This window comes from Bos taurus, chromosome 23, assembly GCF_002263795.3.
Source record: "Bos taurus isolate L1 Dominette 01449 registration number 42190680 breed Hereford chromosome 23, ARS-UCD2.0, whole genome shotgun sequence".
In the NCBI taxonomy this organism is placed as follows: Eukaryota; Metazoa; Chordata; class Mammalia; order Artiodactyla; family Bovidae; genus Bos; species Bos taurus.
The window spans coordinates 39,354,392-39,377,304 of NC_037350.1; the positions used below are offsets into that span (position 1 = coordinate 39,354,392).

General features: G+C 40.7%; 1 protein-coding gene across 5 annotated transcripts in view; it reads left to right on the plus strand.

Moving 5' to 3' along the window:
- The first annotated feature begins 1,321 nt into the window (after window positions 1-1,321).
- Window positions 1,322-22,913, plus strand: part of DEK (DEK proto-oncogene) — a 31,948-nt gene continuing 10,356 nt past the window's right edge. The window contains exons 1-8 of one of the 5 annotated variants that reach the window (XM_010818493.4): window positions 1,559-1,695; window positions 2,075-2,228; window positions 7,162-7,263; window positions 7,488-7,597; window positions 9,044-9,138; window positions 10,028-10,148; window positions 16,892-17,080; window positions 19,486-20,460. In XM_010818493.4, the coding sequence (XP_010816795.1) occupies window positions 2,084-2,228; window positions 7,162-7,263; window positions 7,488-7,597; window positions 9,044-9,138; window positions 10,028-10,148; window positions 16,892-17,080; window positions 19,486-19,800 (1,077 nt within the window). In that variant the 5' untranslated portion in view covers window positions 1,559-1,695; window positions 2,075-2,083 and the 3' untranslated portion in view covers window positions 19,801-20,460. Of the gene's footprint in view, window positions 1,445-1,558; window positions 1,696-1,864; window positions 1,964-2,074; window positions 2,229-7,161; window positions 7,264-7,487; window positions 7,598-9,043; window positions 9,139-10,027; window positions 10,149-16,891; window positions 17,081-19,485; window positions 20,461-22,913 lie in introns of those variants that run through there. The other 4 variants (XM_024983697.2, XM_059880421.1, NM_001099717.1 and 1 more) reach the window with 4 other exon arrangements.

Below are 22,913 nucleotides of genomic sequence, written 5' to 3' on the forward strand. Positions count from 1 at the left end.
CCCATCTGCTTTAATCTGCTTTACTTTTATAGCTATTCATCGTATAGTGTATCCACTTGTTCACTGTCTCAACTAGAACGTAAGCTTGAAGATGGCAGCTGTTAGTGACTGGAAGAGAGGAGGTTTGCGACAAATATTTTTGAATGAATAAGTGAATTACTGAAAAAGAATGGAAAGGGAATAGTGATGGTATTGGGGTAGGAGAAGCTCTTGAGCCTAGAGCTATTGGAGAGTTTTAAGCAAGAGTAAATGAAAACAACTCCCAAATAGATTACGTTGGCTGCTGTGTGACTAGTGGGAGGTGGAGGTAGCAACGTGGAAGCCACCTAATCAGTGAAGGACTATGTCAAAATCCAAGCAAGAGAGTGGACAGGATTGAGTGGCACCAATAGAGTGGGAGATGGTTTAAAATTTGAGGGACGAAAAGACAGAATTTGCTTGTTTTCAGACAGAACTTGCTTATGTTTTCGTAGGGGCACAAAAGGAAAAGAGATGATTCAAAGACCATGTCTAATTTTTGCACACAAAGCGGAATCCATTTGGGCAAATCTGACTGACCCTGTTTCTAGTATAAATACGTCCAATAAAAGGATCCTTTGGTCAGTGGTGGGGCGGGGGGGTGGGGGGGGGGGATGTGAAACAACGTGAATCACAGACATAAAAGCGCAGCATTTGAGCCAAGTGTTGGAGGAGGAGCAGTGTTCCGTTTTAACAAAGCCAAACGCGAGTTTATTGCGAGAGTTTTGACCTACAGGCCCGGAAACTCAAGGCTGTGGGAGCAGTGTGTTGTTGCTGTTGTTGTTTTTAAGTTTTAAAGGATTCTGCGGAGATGGCCCACGTCTCCAGGAGAAGTCTGGACTGGGCGATACCGTTTTTTCTTCTATTATAACGAACACACACGATTTCCCCCTAACATTTACAGGTCTGGAAATCTTTTTGTCTCCGGTGACGCGAACTTTCTATGCAGTAGGATCTTTTTCCTCGCGATGCACTTTGCAAGCGATGGGGTCCTCCTAACAGCAGATTCAGGAGTCATCACCAGCGTGATCTCTGGGACCCAAGAGATCACTCACTTAGTAATTCCCCTCAACCTCTGGGAAATAACTGTAACAGGGACTTAACTGGATGTAAACTTCTTCACCCTCCCTCCTTCCCGCCGCCTCCCGGACCCACGGCCGCTCCTCCTCCTTTCCGGGAACGAGCCGCGGAGACAATACACAGGCAGGCCCCCTAGCGTTCTTCCGCTCAGCGCCGCCACGCCGGCCCCGCGCCCGCTCCCGCCCGCCGCCCGCCGCCAGCGACGCCGCCTGTCCGCTTTCCCAGCGGAGCGCCGTATCGGCGGCGGGACGCCACCGGGGCGGCCCGGGAGCGCGCGAGCCCCCTGCGCCCGCCGCCAGGACGACCTCTCGAGGCTCCACCCCGGCTCGGAGGGCTTTCCTCAGAGGCGAGCGCCCGCCCCGCCCCCCCAACCCCGCGCGCGCCAACTCCCAGCTCGCGGCCCTGATTGGCCGCCGCATTCCCGCTTTCCTTCCCGAACCGCCATTTTGAAAATCGTGTTGATTCTGGGCAGCCGAGAGCGCGGCGCGAGCGTCAGGCCAGCGAGCGGCCCGTGCGTGTCCTCCTTGGCGCCTGTCGCCGCCTCCGGGAGCCTCTTCGTGCCCTCACACGCCAGGCCCGTGGCCGCCGGGACCCGCGGTGAGGGCCGCGTCGGCCTGTGGGAGGCCGAGAGGGCGCGCGGGGCCCCGCCCGCACCTCCGCGGCCATTTGGACGGCGGCCTGGGGCGGGGGGAGGGGAGGGGACGCGGGGCGGCCGGCGGCGCGAGGCCCGGCGGTGGGAGGGGCGGCGCGGCGCCCGCGCTTTCCCGCCTCGGCCGGCGCGACGGCTCGCGGGGCCAGAGGGAAAAGCTGCCCCCCGGGGGAGTGAGCGCCGTCGTCTCGGATACGCGGGGAGGCAAACTTTGAGGTCGGGGCTCCTCGCGGCTCCCTGGGGCTGCGCAGGGTGGGCCGGCCGGTCGGGGCGGCCGGGAGCTAGGGGAGACCGAGCCGAGGGGTTTGGTGTGCTCTGCGCCCGCAGGTCCACAGCATGTCCTCCTCGGGCACAGCTGCGGAGGGAGAGGCAGCCCCCGCCCAGCCCGCGTCCGAAAAAGAGCCCGACATGCCCGGCCCGAGAGAGGAAAGTGAAGAGGAGGACGAGGACGACGACGAGGAAGAGGAGGAGGAAGAGAAAGGTGGGGAGAGGACGTCGTCTTTCCTAGTGATGGATTGTACCGAAAACGCTTTTTCTGGCTCTTTGTGCACTTAGAGACGCTCAGTAGGAGTGATTTTTTTTTTCTTCAGTAAGAATGTGGAATTATCTGGGGTTTGTGTGTGTGTGCGCGCTCCGAGCAGCAGTGGAGAAAATAACTTTGTGAATTCCAATTTAAAAAGAACAAAATCCTCGTTCCGTTGTTGTTATTTCGGAGTGCAGTTTGCTTCTCGCCAGCAACAGACAGACGTTCATAACATTTCACTGTTTGACAGGAAGTTTGTAAGTTTCAGATCTGTTTTTTTTTAAACTGCTGGCCTTAGGGTACTATGGTAATCTTTTATTTTTGCTCTTCAGTACACATCCTTTACGTTTCGAAATTGTAAGGCTCTGACAGTAAGAATTGAAGAAGTTGTTAATGCTAGACCTGGAAATATTTTAATCGTTCGAGTATATTTGCTGAGCTTCAGCAGACGTTCGTTTCAGAGGCTTAAGGGAGTTAACTTTCACGGGGAAACACCGGTGAAAGCGGTTGCTACTTAGAGTACGAAAGCAGTGAACTGTGAAAAGAAACTTAAAAGAGCTCAGAGTTGTCTCAGTTTTGGTGTAGAGGGAGAACAGTAGTGATCTATGTGACTGGACGCTTGAAATGGGGAGAACCTTACAGAATTGAGTGGTCCCGCGGTCAGTTTATCCAGGGGGCAGTGCGTGTTGAGGTATGCCAGCTTCATGAAATGATTCCAGCCACTTAAATCTCCGTGTCAGACATCTTAGCATTCTCTGATGATATTAGCCCAATATGGATTTATTTAATACTTGATTACAACTCAGCCAAACCAGGTTTCACTGGTTTTGTTTTTTTCCAAGCCTAAACCAGTCCATAATCAGCATTTTATGAATACAATCTGGGTTGAGATTACTCGGTGTGCTTTTTTGTTTGTCTAAAGTGGTAGGTGCTCTAAGAGGGCAAGCATGCCCGCATTTAAGTACGGAAACGCTTAGGAGAAAAATACGGATTAATTTTAAATTATTCATAATGTAATAACTGAAAATTGGCTGCAGTATCTCACTGCTAGTCCAAGACTTTCTCAGCACTTTTTCCTCCAGTTTTTGCTTTTGGATACCACTGAGATGATGAATTTCTTCACGTCAGGAAAAAATTACAGAAGTCATGTGTTCAATAAAGGCACTATAAATGACCAGTACAGTAATGCTTGGGAGATTGATAGTTCAAATTGTGATTTTTTTTTTTTAACATGAAAACTTTTTTTAAAACGCCCAGGCAGTTTTGTAGTTGTCTTAAATTTGTTACTGTTCTCTTTTCCTCCTCTGAGGTGTTTGTGTGACAATTTAAATGGAGGATGTTTTTATCCTACTCAGCCCTGAAAATATAACTCTTCTAGTGAGGCATCTAGAAACACGGCACTGAAATTTGTGCCAAATATGGTGTGGAATTGACTTGACTTGGCAGCAGTTTGGGGAGTGAGGGGAAAGGTGGCAGGAGATGCCTCGTAAAAGATGACTTCTAGGTTTCTGTCATTGGCAGCTGGGTAGGTTATACTACCATTTTCTGAAAAGTAGAATTCACGAAGGTGAGTGAGTTTGGAGATGATTATGACTCCTGTTTTGGGTGCATTGAGTTTGGCGCCTGTAGGACATGAAGTGGAGCTGTCCAGTGTGAAGCTCAAGAGAATGCTCTGGACTGGAGGTAGACCAGGGAAGTCACTAGCTTATAGATGGTAATCAACAGCCAGTTAAGGGCATAAATCATTCAGGGAAGGGAAGCCGGTGATCTTCAGAGTTGCTTTAGAGTGCTGTCTGTTCATTCTTCGTTCAGCTAATACACGCCATGGCCAGGACACACCTGCTGGAGTCCCCTTTTTTTTTTTTATTCTGTCTGGGCTGAGCATTACATCTGCAGATCTTGCCTGTCCTTCAAAGCCAGCTCCAATGTTTTGATCCTTTATCCATAATCATAAAAGAATTACTCTTTCATCAACTCACAGAACTTCAATTTTATCTTTCTTGAAGTGTATTAATTTTCTTTGGAGTATATTTTAGTCTCCTAGACTCTACTCAGATCAGATCAGATCAGTCGCTCAGTCGTGTCCAACTCTGCGACCACATGAATCGCAGCACACCAGGCCTCCCTGTCCATCACCAACTCCTGGAGTTCACTCAGACTCAAGTCCATCGAGTCAGTGATGCCATCCAGCCATCTCATCCTCTGTCGTCCCCTTCTCCTCTTGCCCCCAATCCCTCCCAGATCAGAGTCTTTTCCAATGAGTCAACTCTTCGCATGAGGTGGCCAAAGTACTGGAGTTTCAGCTTTAGCATCATTCCTTCCAAAGAAAACCCAGGGCTGATCTCCGCTAAAATGGAGAGGTTGGATCTCCTTGCAGTCCAAGGGACTCTCAAGAGTCTTCTCCAACACCACAGTTCGAAAGCATCAATTCTTCGGCGCTCAGCCTTCTTCACAGTCCCAACTCTCACATCCATACATGACCACTGGAAAAACCATAGCCTTGACTAGACGAACCTTTGTTGGCAAAGTAATGTCTCTGCTTTTGAATATGCTATCTAGGTTGATCTTAACTTTCCTTCCAAGGAGTAAGCATCTTTTAATTCCATGGCTGCAGTCACCATCTGCAGTGATTTTGGAGCCCAGAAAAATAAAGTCTGACACCGTTTCCGCTGTTTCCCCATCTATTTCCCATGAAGTGATGGGACCGGATGCCATGATCTTTGTTTTCTGAATGTTGAGCTTTAAGCCAACTTTTTCACTCTCCACTTTCACCTTCATCAAGAGGCTTTTTAGTTCCTCTTCACTTTCTGCCATAAGGGTGGTGTCATCTGCATATCTGAGGTTATTGAGATTTCTCCTGGCAATCTTGATTCCAGCTTGTGTTTCTTCCAGTTCAGCGTTTCTCATGATGTACTCTGCATAGAAGTTAAATAAGCAGGGTGACAATATACAGCCTTGACGGACTCCTTTTCCTATTTGGAACCAGTCTGTTGTTCCATGTCCAGTTCTAACTGTTGCTTCCTGACCTGCATATAGGTTTCTCAAGAGGCAGATCAGGTGGTCTGGTATTCCCATCTCTTTCAGAATTGTCCACAGTTTATTGTGATCCACTCAGTCAAAGGCTTTGGCATAGTCAATAAAGCAGAAATAGATGTTTTTCTAGAACTCTCTTGCTTTTTCGATGATCCAGCGGATATTGGCAATTTGATCTCTGGTTCCTCTGCCTTTTCTAAAACCAGCTTGAACATCTGGAAGTTCACCGTTCACGTATTGCTGAAGCCTGGCTTCGAGAATTTTGAGCATTACTTTACTAGCGTGTGAGATGAGTGCGGTAGTTTGGGCATTCTTTGGCATTGCCTTTCTTTGGGATTGGAATGAAAACAGACCTTTTCCAGTCCTGTGGCCACTGCTGAGTTTTCCAAATTTGCTGGCATATTGAGTGGAGCACTTTCACAGCATCATTTTTCAGGATTTGGAATAGCTCAACTGGAATTCCATCACCTCCACTAGCTTTGTTCGTAGTGATGCTTTCTGAGGCCCACTTGACTTCACATTCCAGGATGTCTGGCTCTAGGTCAGTGATCACACCATCGTGATTATCTGGGTCGTGAAGATCTTTTTTGTACAGTTCTTCTGTGTATTCTTGCCATCTCTTCTTAATATCTTCTGCTTCTGTTAGGTCCATACCATTTCTGTCCTTTGTCGAGCCCATCTTTGCATGAAATTCTCTACTCGGAGAAGGCAATGGCACCCCACTCCAGTACTCTTGGCTGAAAAATCCCAGGGACTGCGGAGCCTGGTGGGCTGCTGTCTATGGGGTCGCACAGAGTCGGAAACGACTGAAGCGACTTAGCAGCAGCAGCAGCAGCAGCAGAAGACTCTACTAGACATGGTCTCTTTTCAGGAAATATTCAATTTCCTTTTTTTTTTTTTAATATTATTTTTATTTATTTGGCTGTACATGATCTTAGTTGTAGCATGTGGAATCTTGTTCCCCAACCAGGGATCAAACCCAGGGCCCCAGCATTGAGAACTCACCAGGGGAATCCCTCAATTTCTTAACCATCTGTTGATGCGCCCTTAGTATCTAGTGCAGCTTTGCACAAAAAAGGCATTCAGGTGAAAGAATGGAAGGCCTGCCACCAATATGTAATTAGTGTCCTCATATTTGTCTGAGTTTATCTCAGTCAGAAAGTAAATGGGTTTTAGAAAATCCAGCTTAATGTTTTAAGTGTTAAAGTAAAAAAACTGCAGTCCAGACGAAACATTGCAAAACTTTTTTTTCCCACGGTTTTATGACCATTATTATGAATATCATTTATTGAACTACAAAGTAATGGCATCCCAGTTGATTGCCTTAAATGTTAACTTGCCTAATTTTACCCTAGCTGTAGTAACTAACCTGGGTGCTCTGGCTTGTTCTTCTTTTTCTTTCTTCTGTCAGCTTACTAAATTACTATTTTCTTTGGTTATCTCTTGAAATTCTTTTATCTAAATTTTAACTTGCTGTTTTCTGATGTACAGTAAACAGAATCCCAATAAATAGAATATGTCTAATCAAATTGTAGATTAATGAGCATCTTGGTGATTTTTCACAAATTGACTTCTGTAGCAATAATTGTAGCTGGATAAAAGTTTGTTTGCCTTCTGATTTTTTTTTTTTTTTTAAACACCAGTTCCTCTGTGAGGTTGGCCAGGTAGATAAAATTTTAAAAATTTCAGTGATAATACTAACTTACCAAGTATTTTCACCTCTGTTGTGTCATTTGCTTCTCTAAATCATACTTAGGAGAATAAGATACTAGGTTTCTACAGTTTTTTTCCCCTACATGTTTATATAATACATCCTTTAAGCTTTTTGTTACTTAAGAAGTGTTAAATTAACTTCTAGAAAAGAGCCTCATTGTGGAAGGCAAGAGGGAAAAGAAGAAAGTAGAGAGGTTGACGATGCAAGTCTCTTCCTTACAAAGAGAGCCATTTACAATCGCACAAGGTAAGTTTATATTCCTTTCATTCTGTAGTAAAAATGCCTCAGTATACAAAATGATGGTTAGCAGTGTTTAGTTTTTAGTGTTTACTAAGTACTAATATATTACAGGTGTAATTTAATTTGTTCTATGAGAGCAGAAGTTATATGTAAACTAAGCTCTAAAAATAATTCTCATTAAATGTTCTAACACATAATGGGTGTTTAACATGGTATTTTTTTTCCTCTAGGAAAAGGGCAGAAACTTTGTGAAATTGAAAGGATACATTTCTTCTTGAGTAAGAAGAAAACAGATGAACTTAGAAATCTCCATAAACTGCTTTACAACAGACCAGGAACAGTAAGACCTTTTTTATACTTTTTACCTAGTAGTGTACTTATGTGTTAAAATACTTTACAACAGGAACATAATTTTAGTTCTGGAAAGGACTTTAGTTGCAGAACTAAATCAATTAGATCAATCTCCATTCCATAAAAGTGAGCCAACTGACAGACAGTTTAATGACATATCCTAGGACATGTAGCTAGATATAGCCATTAGTATTGTAACATCCAGAGCTCTTTATGTTGTTGTTTTTAAGTGAAAGTTGCTCAGTCGTGTCCGACTCCTTTCGACCCCATGGACTATATAGTCCATGGAATTCCCCAGGCCAGAAACTGGAATGGGTAGCCTTTCCCTTCTCCAGGGGATCTTCCCAGCCCAGAGATCGAACCCAGGTCTCCTGCCTTGTGGGCAGATTCTTTACCAGCTGAGAAACAGGGGAAGCCCAGGAATACTGGAGTGGGTAGCCTATCCCTCCCTTCTCCAGCAGATCTTCCCAACCCAGAAATCGAACTGGGGTCTCCAGCACTGCAGGTGGATTCTTTACCAACTGAGCTATAAGGGAACCCCATAGTTGTTTTTAAGCCAAACTAAAATTTCAGATTGTGAAATCAAAGTTTTGATTTAGTTATCTTTAACTGTGTTAGAAGAAATTTATTTTTTGAATGATTCTAGCCATTCAGAATAAACAATACAGAATATTGTTTCATTTTTTGAGGAAATATCTGATAAATCGGGATAATTTTTGCTGACAGTTTGTTAAAATAAATCAGTGTTTCATTTACTGATCATAATACTGTACACACAACTTCAGTATTCCATACACCTGAGGACACTTCGCTTTGGGCTGTGCATGGGCAAAGTAAAGCTTGACATTGTTAGACCGTCTGAAGTGTGGTAAGCTTTGTTTTCATGTGTGTTACCTCATTCAACCCTGACAATAGTCTGATCTACACAAGTCCCATTACTGCTAAATGGTATTGACTTTTGGAGGGACTCTGTTCTTTACTTTTTAAAGAATAAATCCCTGACTTTCTTGAATGAAAAATTAATATTACTGGTAACTTGTATTACTTAGGGAAATTTTTTTTTCCCCGTTATTTATTTATTTTGGCTGCACTGCCTGGCTTGTGGAATATTTATTCCCCAACCAGAGAATGAACCTGGGCCTTGACAGTGAGAGCGGGGAGCTGGAACCACTGAACTGCCAGGGAATGAGAGTGTCTTCTAAGTAGTAACTTTCCACATCCCTGGGTGCTATCAGATAACATTTTGTTTGTAAACATTTTATAATGTTAATATTTTAGTAACAAATGCACTTTTCCATTGTGAATTTTAAAATGTGGAATAAACCAGTATTGTAATATGGAGACTGATGTGAAAAGAAAAATGTTGGCTTTGAAATTTTTCTTGTTTACATTACTGGGTAATAAGTAGCATTAATAATAGGAGAAATATTTTCAGGTGTCCTCATTAAAGAAGAATGTGGGTCAGTTCAGTGGCTTTCCATTTGAAAAAGGAAGTATCCAATATAAAAAGAAGGAAGAAATGTTGAAAAAGTAAGTTATCTTTATAAATAATCACGTTTAGATTAATGTGCTTCAGCTTTTTTTTTTAACATTTAAGTATAACTGCCCTTACATTTTCAGTAGACTGCTGATTCTTTGCTTTAAATTCCAAGACCATGTCATCATAAACTATTGACTTGCTTTCTGAAAAATAGTGGCTATCAAGATTATTGAAAGCTCAAAGACATTTCTGTTCCTTAGAAGAACGATACACAGAGGTAAATCATTCACCCAGCCCCAAATCTAGAAGGTCCAAAGGGAATGTAAATGTAGTAAAAACTCTTGACTCCTATTCTGTGTCAGCCACTCCATTCCCTCACTTATAAGTGCCATTTAAACTGTTTTGAAGATAATCAAGTTAATAGAAATAATTTCCACCCTAATGCAGACAAGATGATATATTCTTTAAATAATTTTTTTAATGAGATGATACATTCTTAAAAGTTCTTTATTAAGTCCCCTGTAGTTTAAAACTTGAGTATTAAATATGATTACCTATTACTTTCTTTGAGACATTGTCAGTAGGAATACTCAGGGGAAAATGTAGTATTTAATCACCAGCCAGAAGAATCAACAAGTTTGTGAATTTTAAGTAATGAAATATTTTACATTATTTTCTAGTGAATGAAGTAAGTTTTTTCTTATACCACCATTAAAACTTAAATGGTAAATGATGTTTTCTGTTTATAATAGTACCTGGCTATATTTTGTGCATGCACCAGTCAAGATTATTGGGAGTACTTCTAAGATTCAGAGAAACACTGACTGCTTTTAATGTTTGTGGCTGAGCCAGTTGGGTTAGCTCTTATCCTTACATTGTGGAGAATGTTTATAAATTTTCCTATGTAATCACATTGGCTTTTTCCATTTTCTTTTTCAGATTTAGAAATGCCATGTTAAAGAGCATCTGCGAGGTTCTTGACTTGGAGAGATCGGGTGTAAATAGTGAACTGGTGAAAAGGATCTTGAATTTTTTAATGCATCCAAAGCCTTCTGGCAAAGTGAGGATCAATTTTTACTATTTCAGTAACAAATCAATTCTTTTTAGCCTCTCCTTTCTCTCTCTTTTTTTTAATGAACATTTTAATAGTTAGCAGCATTGCTATCAATATTCAGTAATATCGTCTGCATTCAAAGAATTTGCCTTTGGTTAACATACCCACAACAATTTTGATAGAGAAAACAGAGAAGGCATACAGATGTGTTCTCCCTTATCAAGCATAAAGGATTTAAGATTAAGAAAGATAGATAATTGTTATCTAAATGTCAAATGGGACAGAAATACAAAGAATCCAGAGTTATGCATCTAGAAGATACTTGAACAGAAGTAGGGCTGAGGAGGAAGTATTGGGCTGGTGAGGGAGGGTGTACAGCCTGTAATCAGATCCAGAAAGACAAGGTGGTGTGCTAGAGCCAGAGATTTACTAGATACTGGAGTAAGGTTATGAAAAAGGGGTGGAAAAAAGCTGGCTTTTTGAAGTTTCTTGGGTTGGATTTCTAGAAACATCAAGAGAGCCCAGGAGCTGGACAGGGGAGTGAAATGGTCTTGTGGTTTTTGCCATTCTTCTAAAATCTGGATTCAGTTCAGTCACTCAGTTGTGTCCAACTCTTTGTGACCCCATGAACCGCTCCCCGCCAGGCCTCCCTGTCCATCACCAACTCCCAGAGTTGACCCAAACTCGTGTCCATTGAGTCGGTGATGCTACCCAACCATCTCATCCTCTGTCATCCCCTTCTCCTCCCGCCTTCAATCTTTCCCAAGATCAGGGTCTTTTCAAATGAGTCAGCTCTTCACATCAGGTGGCCAAAGTATTGGAGTTTCAGCTTCAAATCCGGATTAGATTTGCCCAAATTGTTTAACAGTAGCAAAGGACATCACTGAATTGAAGTGGTAATTATCTGAACTTGCCTTTTCAGCTTAAGTCTTTTAGCAGTTATTTTCATATTTTCTCATCTTAATAGGAAAGAATTGAGGAGAGATCTAGAAGACCTAGGAGCTCAGAGTCCATTAGTGAGGAGAGAAGGGCATTAAGATTAGAAAACTGGGAAATAGCTCTGGGACTTTTATTTTTGCCTGCTCTTGGTCCTGTTGACTATTAGCTGGACAGTGATGCCTAAGGATATTTTTGTCATGTAGCTACAAATTGAAGAGATGATGGGGATAGAATTCCCATTGGTTTATCTATAAGATGAGTTTGAACACTGTTTCCCCAGAAGCAGTTACTAAGTTGTCTGAATTATGAGGGATGCTTTTAATTCAACTTTTCCTTAGTGGTTTTCAAATGTGTTTAGCTTCAAGACCCTATCATTTTCTTAAACTTAATGAGGACCTCTAGAGCTTTTGTTTATGTGAGTTATTTTGATATTTGGTAGTGGTGACTTAGTCCCTAAATCGTATCTCTTTGTGACCCCATGGATGATAGCCCACCAGGCTCATCTGTCCATGGGATTTCCCAGGCAAGAATACTAGAATGGGTTGCCATTTCCTTCTCCAGGGGATCTTCCTACCCAAGGGACTGAACTCAGGTCTGCTGAATTGGAGACAGATTATTCTTACAGACTGAGCCACCAGGGAAGCCCATTTTGATATATCAGTTCAGTTCAGTCGTGTCCGACTCTTTGCGACCCCATGAATTGCAGCACACCAGGCCTCCCTGTCCATCACCATCTCCCAGAGTTCACTCAAACTCACGTCCATTGAGTCAGTGATGCCATCCAGCCATCTCATCCTCTGTTGTCCCCTTCTCCTCCTGCCCCCAATCCCTCCCAGATCAGTCTTTTCCAATGAGTCAACTCTTCGCATGAGCTGGCCAAAGTACTGGAGTTTCAGTTTTAGCATCATTCCTTCCAAAGAACACCCAAGACCGATCTCCTTCAGAATGGACTGGTTGGATCTTCTTGCAGTCCAAGGGACTCTCAAGAGTCTTCTCCAACACCACAGTTCGAAAGCATCAATTCTTCGGCACTCAGCTTTCTTCACAGTCCAACTCTCAATCCATACATGACTACTGGAAAAACCATAGCCTTGACTGGACGGACTTTTGTTGGCAAAGTGATGTCTTTGCTTTTGAATATGCTATCTAGGTTGGTCATAACTTTCCTTCCAAGGAGTAAGTGTCTTTTAATTTCATGGCTGCAGTCACCATCTGCAGTGATTTTGGAGCCCAAAAAAATAAAGTCTGACACTTTCCCCATCTATTTCCCATGAAGTGATGGGACCAGATGCCATGATCTTCGTTTTCTGAATGTTGAGCTTTAAGCCAACTTTTTCACTCTCCTCTTTCACTTTGATCAAGAGGCTCTTCAGTTCCTGTTTACTTTCTGCCATAAGGGTGGTGTCATCTGCATATCTGAGGTTATTGATATTTCTCCTGGCAATCTTGATTCCAGCTTGTGCTTCTTCCAGCCCAGCGTTTCTCATGATGTACTCTGCATAGAAGTTAAATAAGCAGGGTGACAATATACAGCCTTGACGGACTCCTTTTCCTATTTGGAACCAGTCTGTTGTTCCATGTCCAGTTCTAACTGTTGCTTCCTGACCTGCATATAGGTTTCTCAAGAGGCAGATCAGGTGGTCTGGTATTCCCATCTCTTTCAGAATTGTCCACAGTTTATTGTGATCCACTCAGTCAAAGGCTTTGGCATAGTCAATAAAGCAGAAATAGATGTTTTTCTAGAACTCTCTTGCTTTTTCGATGATCCAGCGGATATTGGCAATTTGATCTCTGGTTCCTCTGCCTTTTCTAAAACCAACTTGAACATCTGGAAGTTCATGGTTCACATATTGCTGAAGCCTGGCTTGGAGAATTTTGAGCATTACTTAATAGCGTGTGAGATGAGTGCAATTGTGCAGTAGTTTGGGCATTCTTTGGCATTGCCTTTCTTTGGGATTGGAATGAAAACAGACCTTTTCCAGTCCTGTGGCCACTGCTGAGTTTTCCAAATTTGCTGGCATATTGAGTGCAGCACTTTCACAGCATTATATTACAGGATTTGAGATAGAATAGCTCAACTGGAATTCCATCACCTCTACTAGCTTTGTTCGTAGTGATGCTTTCTAAGGCCCACTTGACTTCACATTCCAGGATGTCTGGCTGTAGGTCAGTGATCACACCATTGTGATTATCTTGGTCGTGAAGATCTTTTTTGTACAGTTCTGTGATTTTGATATGTACTGTCAAATAAATTTTTCAGTTTTTTTTAAATTTAGAATACGCTACAGTACAGTATTTTGATATATACTGCATTCTAAATTAAAACTGAAAAGTTCTAAAATAGCAACAGACCCACTGCATGTTAACAAAAGTAATATTTTGTCTGAAAAATAGCTATACTTTCCAAAATTTTAATGAGAAGAATGACATTCTGTGTTTTGCAGATCTGTTTGTGTCTTGACTTAAGACAGATCTATTCTCATTTGCTTCTGCATTTCCTTCTGTTGCAATAATGTATTGTTTTGCTTGAAGTATAAGAAAAAAAAATCCAACTTCACACAGCTATGTAGTTAGAAAAAGGGGGGATATTTTAAAAAAGCATTTCAGGTAATTTTGGATAGTCGCCTTTGATACAGTACTAAACCTCCACAGTTGTGGGAGTGGGGCAGAGTCTTAAAGGTTAGTTGGAATGTAGTATTTAAAACCATGTTAATAAACTTGGACCTTTTACCTGTGTGTGATTTTGTAATAGGTACCCTCCATTTGGAAAATACTGATTCCCTGAATTACGCATATCTTCCAAATGCTAGCACATTTCACTGTCAAAAAACCATATTCATTAACATAACTATTATCGGGGGGAAAAAATCTTCAAGTACTTGGGAGGCTGTCAGGCCCATGATAGTGGAGGTAAACTTTCCAAAATTTAATTTTCACTTGAAACTTTGAAATTCATCATTGGAAACAAGTGCTGTCAGTTTGGTGTTTTTGTTTTTTGAGGTGACAGACTCACAATCATTTTTGACAATATGTCTATCAAATACTAAGTCTGACAAAACAATACTAGGCATTGTTTTTCAATTATCCTTTTAAAAATGATGTTCCAAAGAAAAAAGTAGCTAACTTTGCAAGGCCGTGGACTGTAGGAGTCCACCAGGCTCCTCTGTCCATGGTATTTCCCAGGCACTTTCACTGCTCAGTTGCACAAATGCTTTTCGTCAAGAAAATCCGTGAACTTCCTTACGCAGTGGGAGTACTGCATGTGAGCCTCCCATTTTGCTGTACAGATGTTGTGCAGATGTGCTCAGAGGTTGAGAGTCAACATCAAGGACTAGTGTGTGGTTGGTTATGAGGTGGTGAGGAGTAAAATGACTACAAACCCAAGTTTCTGCCTCAGTCTCGATAAGGTATCAGTAGGTTTGCCTACCTTTGTTTCTTGAGCAGTCACTACAAATGTCAGGGCAGTGAAAAGAGCAAATAAATACTCTTCTTGGTATTACTGTCAAAATAGTTCTGACCTTTAGGGCTTTGGGGAAGGTCTTAGGAAACTCTCAGGGTCTGTGAACCATAGTTTGAGAACCATTGTTTTATCTTTTTTTTAATGACATCTTATTATATCCATTTTTCATATCTGATTTTGTGGTGATTACTCCTTAATCTAATGGTATCAATCTCAGGCTATTTTCTATGCTACCATATGCTTCCATCATTTAAGGAAAACACTATAAAGTCATTAGTATTCATCTTCTAGAATAGTCTTAAAGGTGCTTAAAAGTGTTGGTTTAACGTTGTTTTACTCTGCTTTTGTACTTCTACCTTGTTTGTTAGATTCTGTTCCTCAAAGGGGATAATGCTCTTGACACTGGTTTCCGATGAATATATTCAACTATTTTTAGAACCAATATAGGAAAGTTCTAAGGCACTTATATATTATTACTTTTTAAAAATGAAGATCTCTTCATTTATTTTTAGAAGTTGAATTTTCTTGATTGGGTTCTTGAATGATGAAACATCCTTTGATTTTCTCATGTAGATTTATCCAGCACCCCCCCTCCCCATTCCAGTCCTCATCTTAACTGATTTCACATACAGATTATTTTCTTAACACCTGCATCTGGTTGCTGAGCTGACATAGGTAGATTACTTTTTTCAAATATATTCATATCTTGGATTTCATTTAATGAATAGTGAGTTTAGACAGAGTTAGCTTTTCTCCAAACACTTATCAAAGAATTCATCAAAATGGATTGGTTCCTGGTAATAGATGGTAATGGCAATAGTTCACATAATGGGATTATCTATATATGTTTATTCTAGGAGATTTATGGAGAACCTCTCTGAGAAATATCTTTGTCCACTACCTTAGTTTCTGGAGGCACCTAGATTGACTGTTTCCCAGTCTGCCTTTAGAAGGGTAGGTTGGGCAAGCTGGAGGCTGTCCCGTGGGTTGTAGATAGCCTGAAAGTGCCACATTACACAAAACAGCCACTTCTTAATTTTGGTGTGGGTAACAGTGACTCTGAAGCCTGGGAGGTTCCGGAAGGGAAGGGAGCTGTGGTTCTGCTGTATTCGTGAGAGATACCACTTAAAGTTACCGAGAACGTGTACACAATTGCGTATCTTAAGGTAATGTTATGGAATTCTTCTTAATGTTTTTACTTATTGTAGAAAATAACATAGGCAAAAACAAAGACAAAAGATACCCATAATTTTAATTCCTCAGTGTATATCTGGAGAGGGCAACGGCACCCCACTCCAGTACTCTTGCCTGGAGAGTCCCATGGACGGAGGAGCCTGGTGGGCTGCAGTCTGTGGGGTCGCAAAGAGTTGGACACGACTGAGCGACTTCACTTTCACTTTCCACTTTCACGCATTGGAGAAGGAAATGGCAACCCACTCCAGTGTTCTTGCCTGGAGAATCCCAGGGACGGGGGAGCCTGGTGGGCTGCCGTCTATGGGGTCACACAGAGTCAGACACGACTGAAGCAACTTAGCAGCAGCAGTGTATATCTTTTCAGAATCTTTATGCAAAGTTACTTTATGGTTTTCAGTTTCTGAAGTTACCAATTACTCCCCTAAGAAAGCATTTAAAAATTAAATTTGTTGGTTAATATAATCAAATCATTTTCCTCATGTGATCTCTGCTTTTTAAATATGCAAGGTTTAATTGAATATCAAGGTAATGGCAGTGGCACTTATTTTGTAGTTCCTAATTAGTTTCATAATTAACATACTCAACACTTAACTGCGTGTTTAAAATCATAAGTGAGAATATAATCCTGGCATTCCTGAAAGTAGAACCCCTAGGTAATATGAATATAAACTATATGGTTCATAAAATCAGGACGTGTAAAGTGAGGTTTTATTTCCTTTATGGATGATGTGTCTCAGTCTGTTGATTGAAGGGTCCCCTAAAGCAGGAAGACAGTGACAGTTTTAATGTTGATAGGGATGAAATAAATTATGAGTCTGACTGAAAATATTGTCCTGGTGAAGTGTAAATAGAAGTCTTAAATGTCACACAGTGTGCACTCAGACTTCTAGTCCTATATCAGTATGTGAAGAGTCTCTTGCCTGGGTGTTCAGAGGAATGAAAAGCTATTGGTAATGCAGGCAAAAAGGTTAACGTGACACGTAAAGTTAGAGGTGTATTACTCTGTAAAGCTGCTAAACTTGTGTCAGGAAAGAAGCGTGATTTAAGAAGCCGTTGAGTTGAGAAGTAGTTATCAGAAACAGGTGATTGACTTGGAACTGTAGTATCTCGTTGGTATTCTTTATAAGACCTCATTGGTATTCTTTATTTTACGCAGCCATTGCCAAAATCTAAAAAAAGTTCTAGCAAAGGCAACAAAAAGGAACGGAACAGTTCTGGGATGGCCAGGAAAGCTAAGCGAACCAAATGTCCTGAAATCCTGTCAGATGAATCTAGCAGTGATGAAGAGGAAAAGAAAAACAAAGAAGAGTCCTCAGAGGATGAAGATAAAGAGAGTGAAGAGGAGGTAAAATGTTGGCACTTTTTCCTCATTTCTTTTCATGCGGAGAGTTAAATATTCATCTGTATAATAGATTGGTCAGAAAACATATATACCATGTTGGTGGTTTTTAATTCCAAAGACACAGAAATGATGAAGTGTAAGCCCTTTCTTTTTCTTAAGGAGCTTTTAGTTTTATTACTGTGCCGGAGTGCAAGAGTTGGTTGGAAGAGTGAGGTTGGTGTGGACTGGATTTGAGCTGGACCTTGGAGACTAGAGTACATAAATGAAGGCGGGGCGGGGGTATGTGTGACAGGACCATAAAGGAGATCTTAGAATTTTTTCATAGTATATCAGTATTTTTTGATTGACTTGTGCTATTTTATTCTGTTTTATGCAAAAAAGCAAGGGATTTAAGGACCACCATTTTATCTCACTTTGGGATTACTTAATGAGACTGGCAGCATTTGAAGTTTATTTTGTTGGTGGGCAAGTTTTGTATCACTTCGGAATGCCTGCCATTTTCTTTTACTTGGGAGTATTTTTTAAATGTTGGGACGTCCATGGTGACTCAGTGGTAAAGAATACTCCTGCCAATGCAGGAGATACGGGTTCAATCCCTGGGTCGGGAAAATCCCTTGGAGAAGGAAATAGCAACCCGCTCCAGGATTCTTGCCTGGGAAATACCATGGACAGAGGAGCCTGGCAGGCTAAAACAGTACTTGGGGTTACAAAATAGTTATACGACTTAGCAACTTAACAACAATGAAATGTTGAGAATATTTAGTTTCCAGAGAGTTCGGAAGGAGAGTTGCTGAACCATTTAAGGAGTTAGCTTACCCTCTTCTTGATATGTACCTTTAGCCAAGTAGATGAGGACGAGTGGGTACAAGGAATGATTTCCTGTTGTTAGTAGTGGTTTGCTGACTCTGTTTTCCTGTTTTGGTGCTCCCTTTTATGATCAGAACTTGCCTGGGTAATCTCCCTTGTTTCACTTAGGGACTTGGTTAACGTGGCTTGACCTGGGTGAAGATGATTTTTCCGTGTGGAGGGGGGGCTGCCTTGTGCATTATAGAGTTTGCCTACTAGAGGCTAGTAAGCACACCCCTGCCCCCAACCTTTAGTTAAAACCAAAAGTGTTTTTAGACATTGCAAAGTGTCCCCTGGGGACAAAATCACCTTCAGTTGACGACTACTTCTATTAGAATAAAGACGTGGTAAACTATGTTTTTAAAGGTTTGCGCTTTGTGTTTGTCTTTGGGTATTTAAAAATCCGTGCGTGTTTTAATGTCAGATTCTATAAAGACTTCTGTAAAGCTAACTATGAAGCACTTCCTAGTTTTAAAAAGAATACTACAGATCCAGCAGGTGTTTCATAAATAGTATCTTAATATATATTTTTGGTGTGAAGGAAGATGAGTAATCTGAGCACTGAGGTTTTTATGGAATAGATTTTAAGGAAGTGGGAGGAAAACATGTTTGTTTACATGTGAATATGTAATAGTAGCAATTCTGCAATAGATTTCCTCATTCAACACATTTTTGGTTATCTACTGTGTGTATTCATTAAACTTTGCAAAACCTTTTCAAAGGCAGATTTAAAGCATGAAAAGTTGTCTTAGAATATAAACATTTAATTTTTTCTTAGAGGTACTATGGTTAGGAGCATGGCCTTTGGAAACTGAGTTCAAATCCCAGCTGTGTTCTGATCATCACTGTTTGGCTTTGGGCAAATTACTTAAAACTGTATTTCAATTTCCTTCTGTATAATGGGGATAATAGTAGTAGTATCTTCCAAGGGTTGTATTAAGCACTTAGAGCAGTACATAGCACAGTATTAAGTAAATATTAGCTGCTATTACTGTTGTTATTAAGATGACATTTTATCATATGTAAGATTTCTAAATCCAATCTTCTGTCATTACTAAGGTGTAACTTTAAAAGTGAGGATATTTTACACTCGTTTTTTCCTTGCTTTCCAGATTATTGTCCCTTTGTTCTGAGTAGAGTTAGTTGCTGTCAGTGAATGCAGATAACTCCTGATTCATGACTATCTTGGTTGTTGTATAAGGATCACACGTGGAACTGTCCCACTACAAATCAGAGCTTTTCTTTCTACAGTGCCATAAATTAGGATCTTGTTAGAAATCCAGGTCAAATGATGAAAATCCGTGAAGGAAAAAAAAGCTTTTCAGACATTCATAATTGGGTTGGTGCAAAAGTAATTGCGGTTTTCATTGTTGAACTTTGCCAGTTGATATTGGAGTACTTTTTTGGGGGAATACATTCTTAAATGTGGTTATAGTATTCATTTTAATATGCATTTCTCACCTTTTTTTGCTAATGACTTATTACTTGCTGTTTATATTTATTTTAGACTATAGAAATGATTGTTAGACATAAAGCAAATTTGAGCAATTTTTTTATTCAAGTTCAGAATGGGTTGTAAGGCAGCGGAGACAACTCATAACATCAGCAACATGTTTGGGCCAGGAACTGCCTATGAAAGTACAGTGCAGTGGTGGTTCAAGAAGTTTTGCAAAGGAGAGCAGAGCCTTGAAGATGAGGAGCATCATGGCCAATCATCAGAAGTTGACAGTGACCAGCTGAAAGCCATCATCAAAACTGATGCTCTTAAAACTACACGAGAAGTTGCTGCAGAGCTCGTTGACCATGCTGTGGTCATTAGGCATTTGAAGCAAATTGGAAAGGTGGAAAAATTGATAAGTGGGTGCCTTGTGATCTGACCGAAAATAAGAACGTTTTTCTTTTGAAGTGTTGTCCTGTCTTACTCTACATAACAATAATGAACCGTTTCTCGATTGGATTGTGATGTGCAACAAACAGTTGATTTTATACAACAACTGGTGAAGACCAGCTCAGTGGCTGGACCGAAAAGAAGGTCCATAGCACTTCCCAAAGCCACATTTGCACCAAAAAAAAGGTCATGGTCATTGTTTGGTGGTCCCATTTAAGCCACTACAGCTTTCTGAATCCTGGCAAAATCGTATCCGAGAAGTGTGCTCAGCAAATCAATGAGATGCACCAAAAACTGCAACACCTGCAGCCAGCAGTGGTCAATAGAAAGGGCCCAATTCTCTTCCACAACAACACGTGACTGACACTTCCCAAGTTGAAAGAATTGGGCTACAAAGTTTTGCCTCATCCACCATATTCACCTGACCTCTTGCCGACTGACTACAACTTCTTCAAGCATCTCGACAACTTTTTGCAGGGAAGACTCTTCCACAAGCAGCAGGAGACAGAAAATGCTTTCCAGGAACTTGTCGAATCCCACAGCATGGGTTTTTTCACGCTACGAGAATAAAGAAACTTATTTCTCATTGGCGAAAATGTGTTGATTGTAATGGTTCCTATTTTGATTAATAAAGATGTGTTTGAGCCTAGTTATATTGATTTAAAATTCATGGTCTGAAACCGCGGTTACTTTTCAACCAACCTAATACACATCACACAATATAAAAGCTGTATCATCATGCTGTATGGTTTTTCTGCTTGGGTTGGTATTGACAGACTTCATAAAATATACTAGTAAAATCTGGACTGAGAAATCTTTGTTTTTCCTGTTAAATCACCCTCTCGCAAACAGTTATTTTTCATTTAAAGACTTTCACATTTAGGGCCATTCTCACAAACTTTATTGCTGATTCCGTTACTGTGAAAGGCTCCAGTTGCCTTTGAAAGGTAAGTGCTGGCAGGAGGGATAGTATTTCTATGGTAACTTTGTTTTCCCTTTTTCTTCTATTTTTTGAAGACTCAGTTAAGTGGCAGCCTCATTAGGGACTTCATAAATGGAGATATTTTTGTTCACTACTATGAAAAGACCTCTTATTTCTAAGAGGCCATACAGAAGAGTTGCTGATTGATGGGAAAATTTGAGGATTGCATATAGATAGAAATTTCTTTGCAGATTATTTTTCTGTGGAGTATTACTTTGTTTTTTATTTTTATTTCCTGAAATGAATTTTTCCTTCATAGATAAAACTTTTCCCTGTTAAGATTAACTTCTTGTTCTATTTTAGATTCTTGGAATAAATAAATGAACTTGTTTCTTCTTTCCTCTGTAAATTGAGAGCTTTGGATCATATAATTTATATCATATTGCTGAAGTCAGAAGTCTTAAGCAGACATCCAGTTATAGTGTTCACTAGCCAATTAAGTGAGGCTGAGTATTATTCACCGTCCTTTTCATATTTAGCTGTGTGAAAGAGCAGGATGCTTAATTTATAAGTAAGTTTATTATTTTTAAAATACAGGATTAAACTCAATGAAAACTGTACTTAAAGAATTGGCAGGGTTTTTTGTTCTTTTAGTCTTTTATATGAAGTATGTCACATTTAGCGTGTTAGCCAGCAATTGCTGAGATACTTTGTTTGAGGTTCTCTGTACCTGTACCTCTGTTTCTGTGATACATAGTGAGGGGTTCACAACCATTTTTCATTCTCTTTTACTTTAGAATTAATTCAAACAAGAAGATGCTCTTTCTGAGAGTGACTGGGTAATAATTTCTTTGTAAAAGAGCTGTTGTAAATCAGCTCTATCTTTATTTCTTTATAAAAGAGCTGTTACAAATTACCTATCATCTTGGCTCTTGGACATTTGGTTATTACTCAGGGTGGTAGAAGGAGAGCAGTTTGGAACCAGGCAGAAACTGGTATGTGAGGTTTTCTTTACAAAGAGAGAATAGAGGTTTAATTACTTATTATGAAAATCAATTGATTCCCATATTGGAATAGATTTTTAGGAGATTGCTGAGATTAAACCACACTCAGGCGTGCCTTTCACTACGTGTCACCTTAAGCACAGAAGACTCACTGAAGAGTACAGAGAAAGGAGAAGCAGTGCTTTCCACATTAGTGAAGACAACTCTAATAATGTTTTAGACCCTTAAGAGCTGGCTTAGTGCTTCTTCAGTTTTTGTTTCCTAGTGTTTTATAAACACTCTTTATGTCTAGGAAAGTATAAAACTAATTGTGAATATTTACTTTGTGAGTATTGAATTTATCTGAAGATTCTCAAATACATCAGGAATATCTTCAGCTCTGTACTTAAAACCCCTGCTACTAATGTCCGAAACGGGAGTTACTTTTTCTTTCAAGACAAGGAATCCACAAACAGGCAATTCTGGGCCAGGACAGCGGCTCAAGAAAAGTATTAAGAATTTAGGGACTGTCTCTTCCTGAGCCCCCATCTTGATGTGTGCCATTTAACCTCATGATATCAGGAAGATTATTTTACCTTTAAAATAATGCCTTTTACCTTTAGGCATTGTGTCCCGGTGCCAGATAGAGAAGGGTAAAAAGTTTTCTTTTGGTGTTTTCTCCCCTGGCAAGGATACTTTTCATCAGAGAGATCCATGTGCATTGCATGGGCCAGAGCATTATTACCTGGCCACCACTGGCTGTAGGGGAAGCTGGAAAGACCCAGGTGTTAGCTCTCCTGCTTCTGTTGGAGGAAGACAGATAAAAAGTGGGATATTGAGTGAGCCATCATGCAGTGTTTACCCAGTCAGAGAATTTTGCAGTTCTGGAACATTTGGACCATTTGAGGAATTATTTGGTAGTAGTGGGAGGGTGAACGTGAAAGCTTTGTTAGGCCTTAATTACGTCTTAAAAAATAATCTCCCTACCCCACCTCCATATGATCAAAGGAATTACAGAATATATAAACTATTGGAACCTTTTGTTGGAAGGCAAAAGTGAATAATTACCGTAATAAAATCTATTTAGAGTTAAACTTGCTTTCCTGGTCTCTTGTGGGTTAGAGCAAGGCTTGCACATTCTTTACTCTTGGCGTTCTCAAGTTTTCTCAGCCAAGTTGTTCAAAGGATAGTGTATTA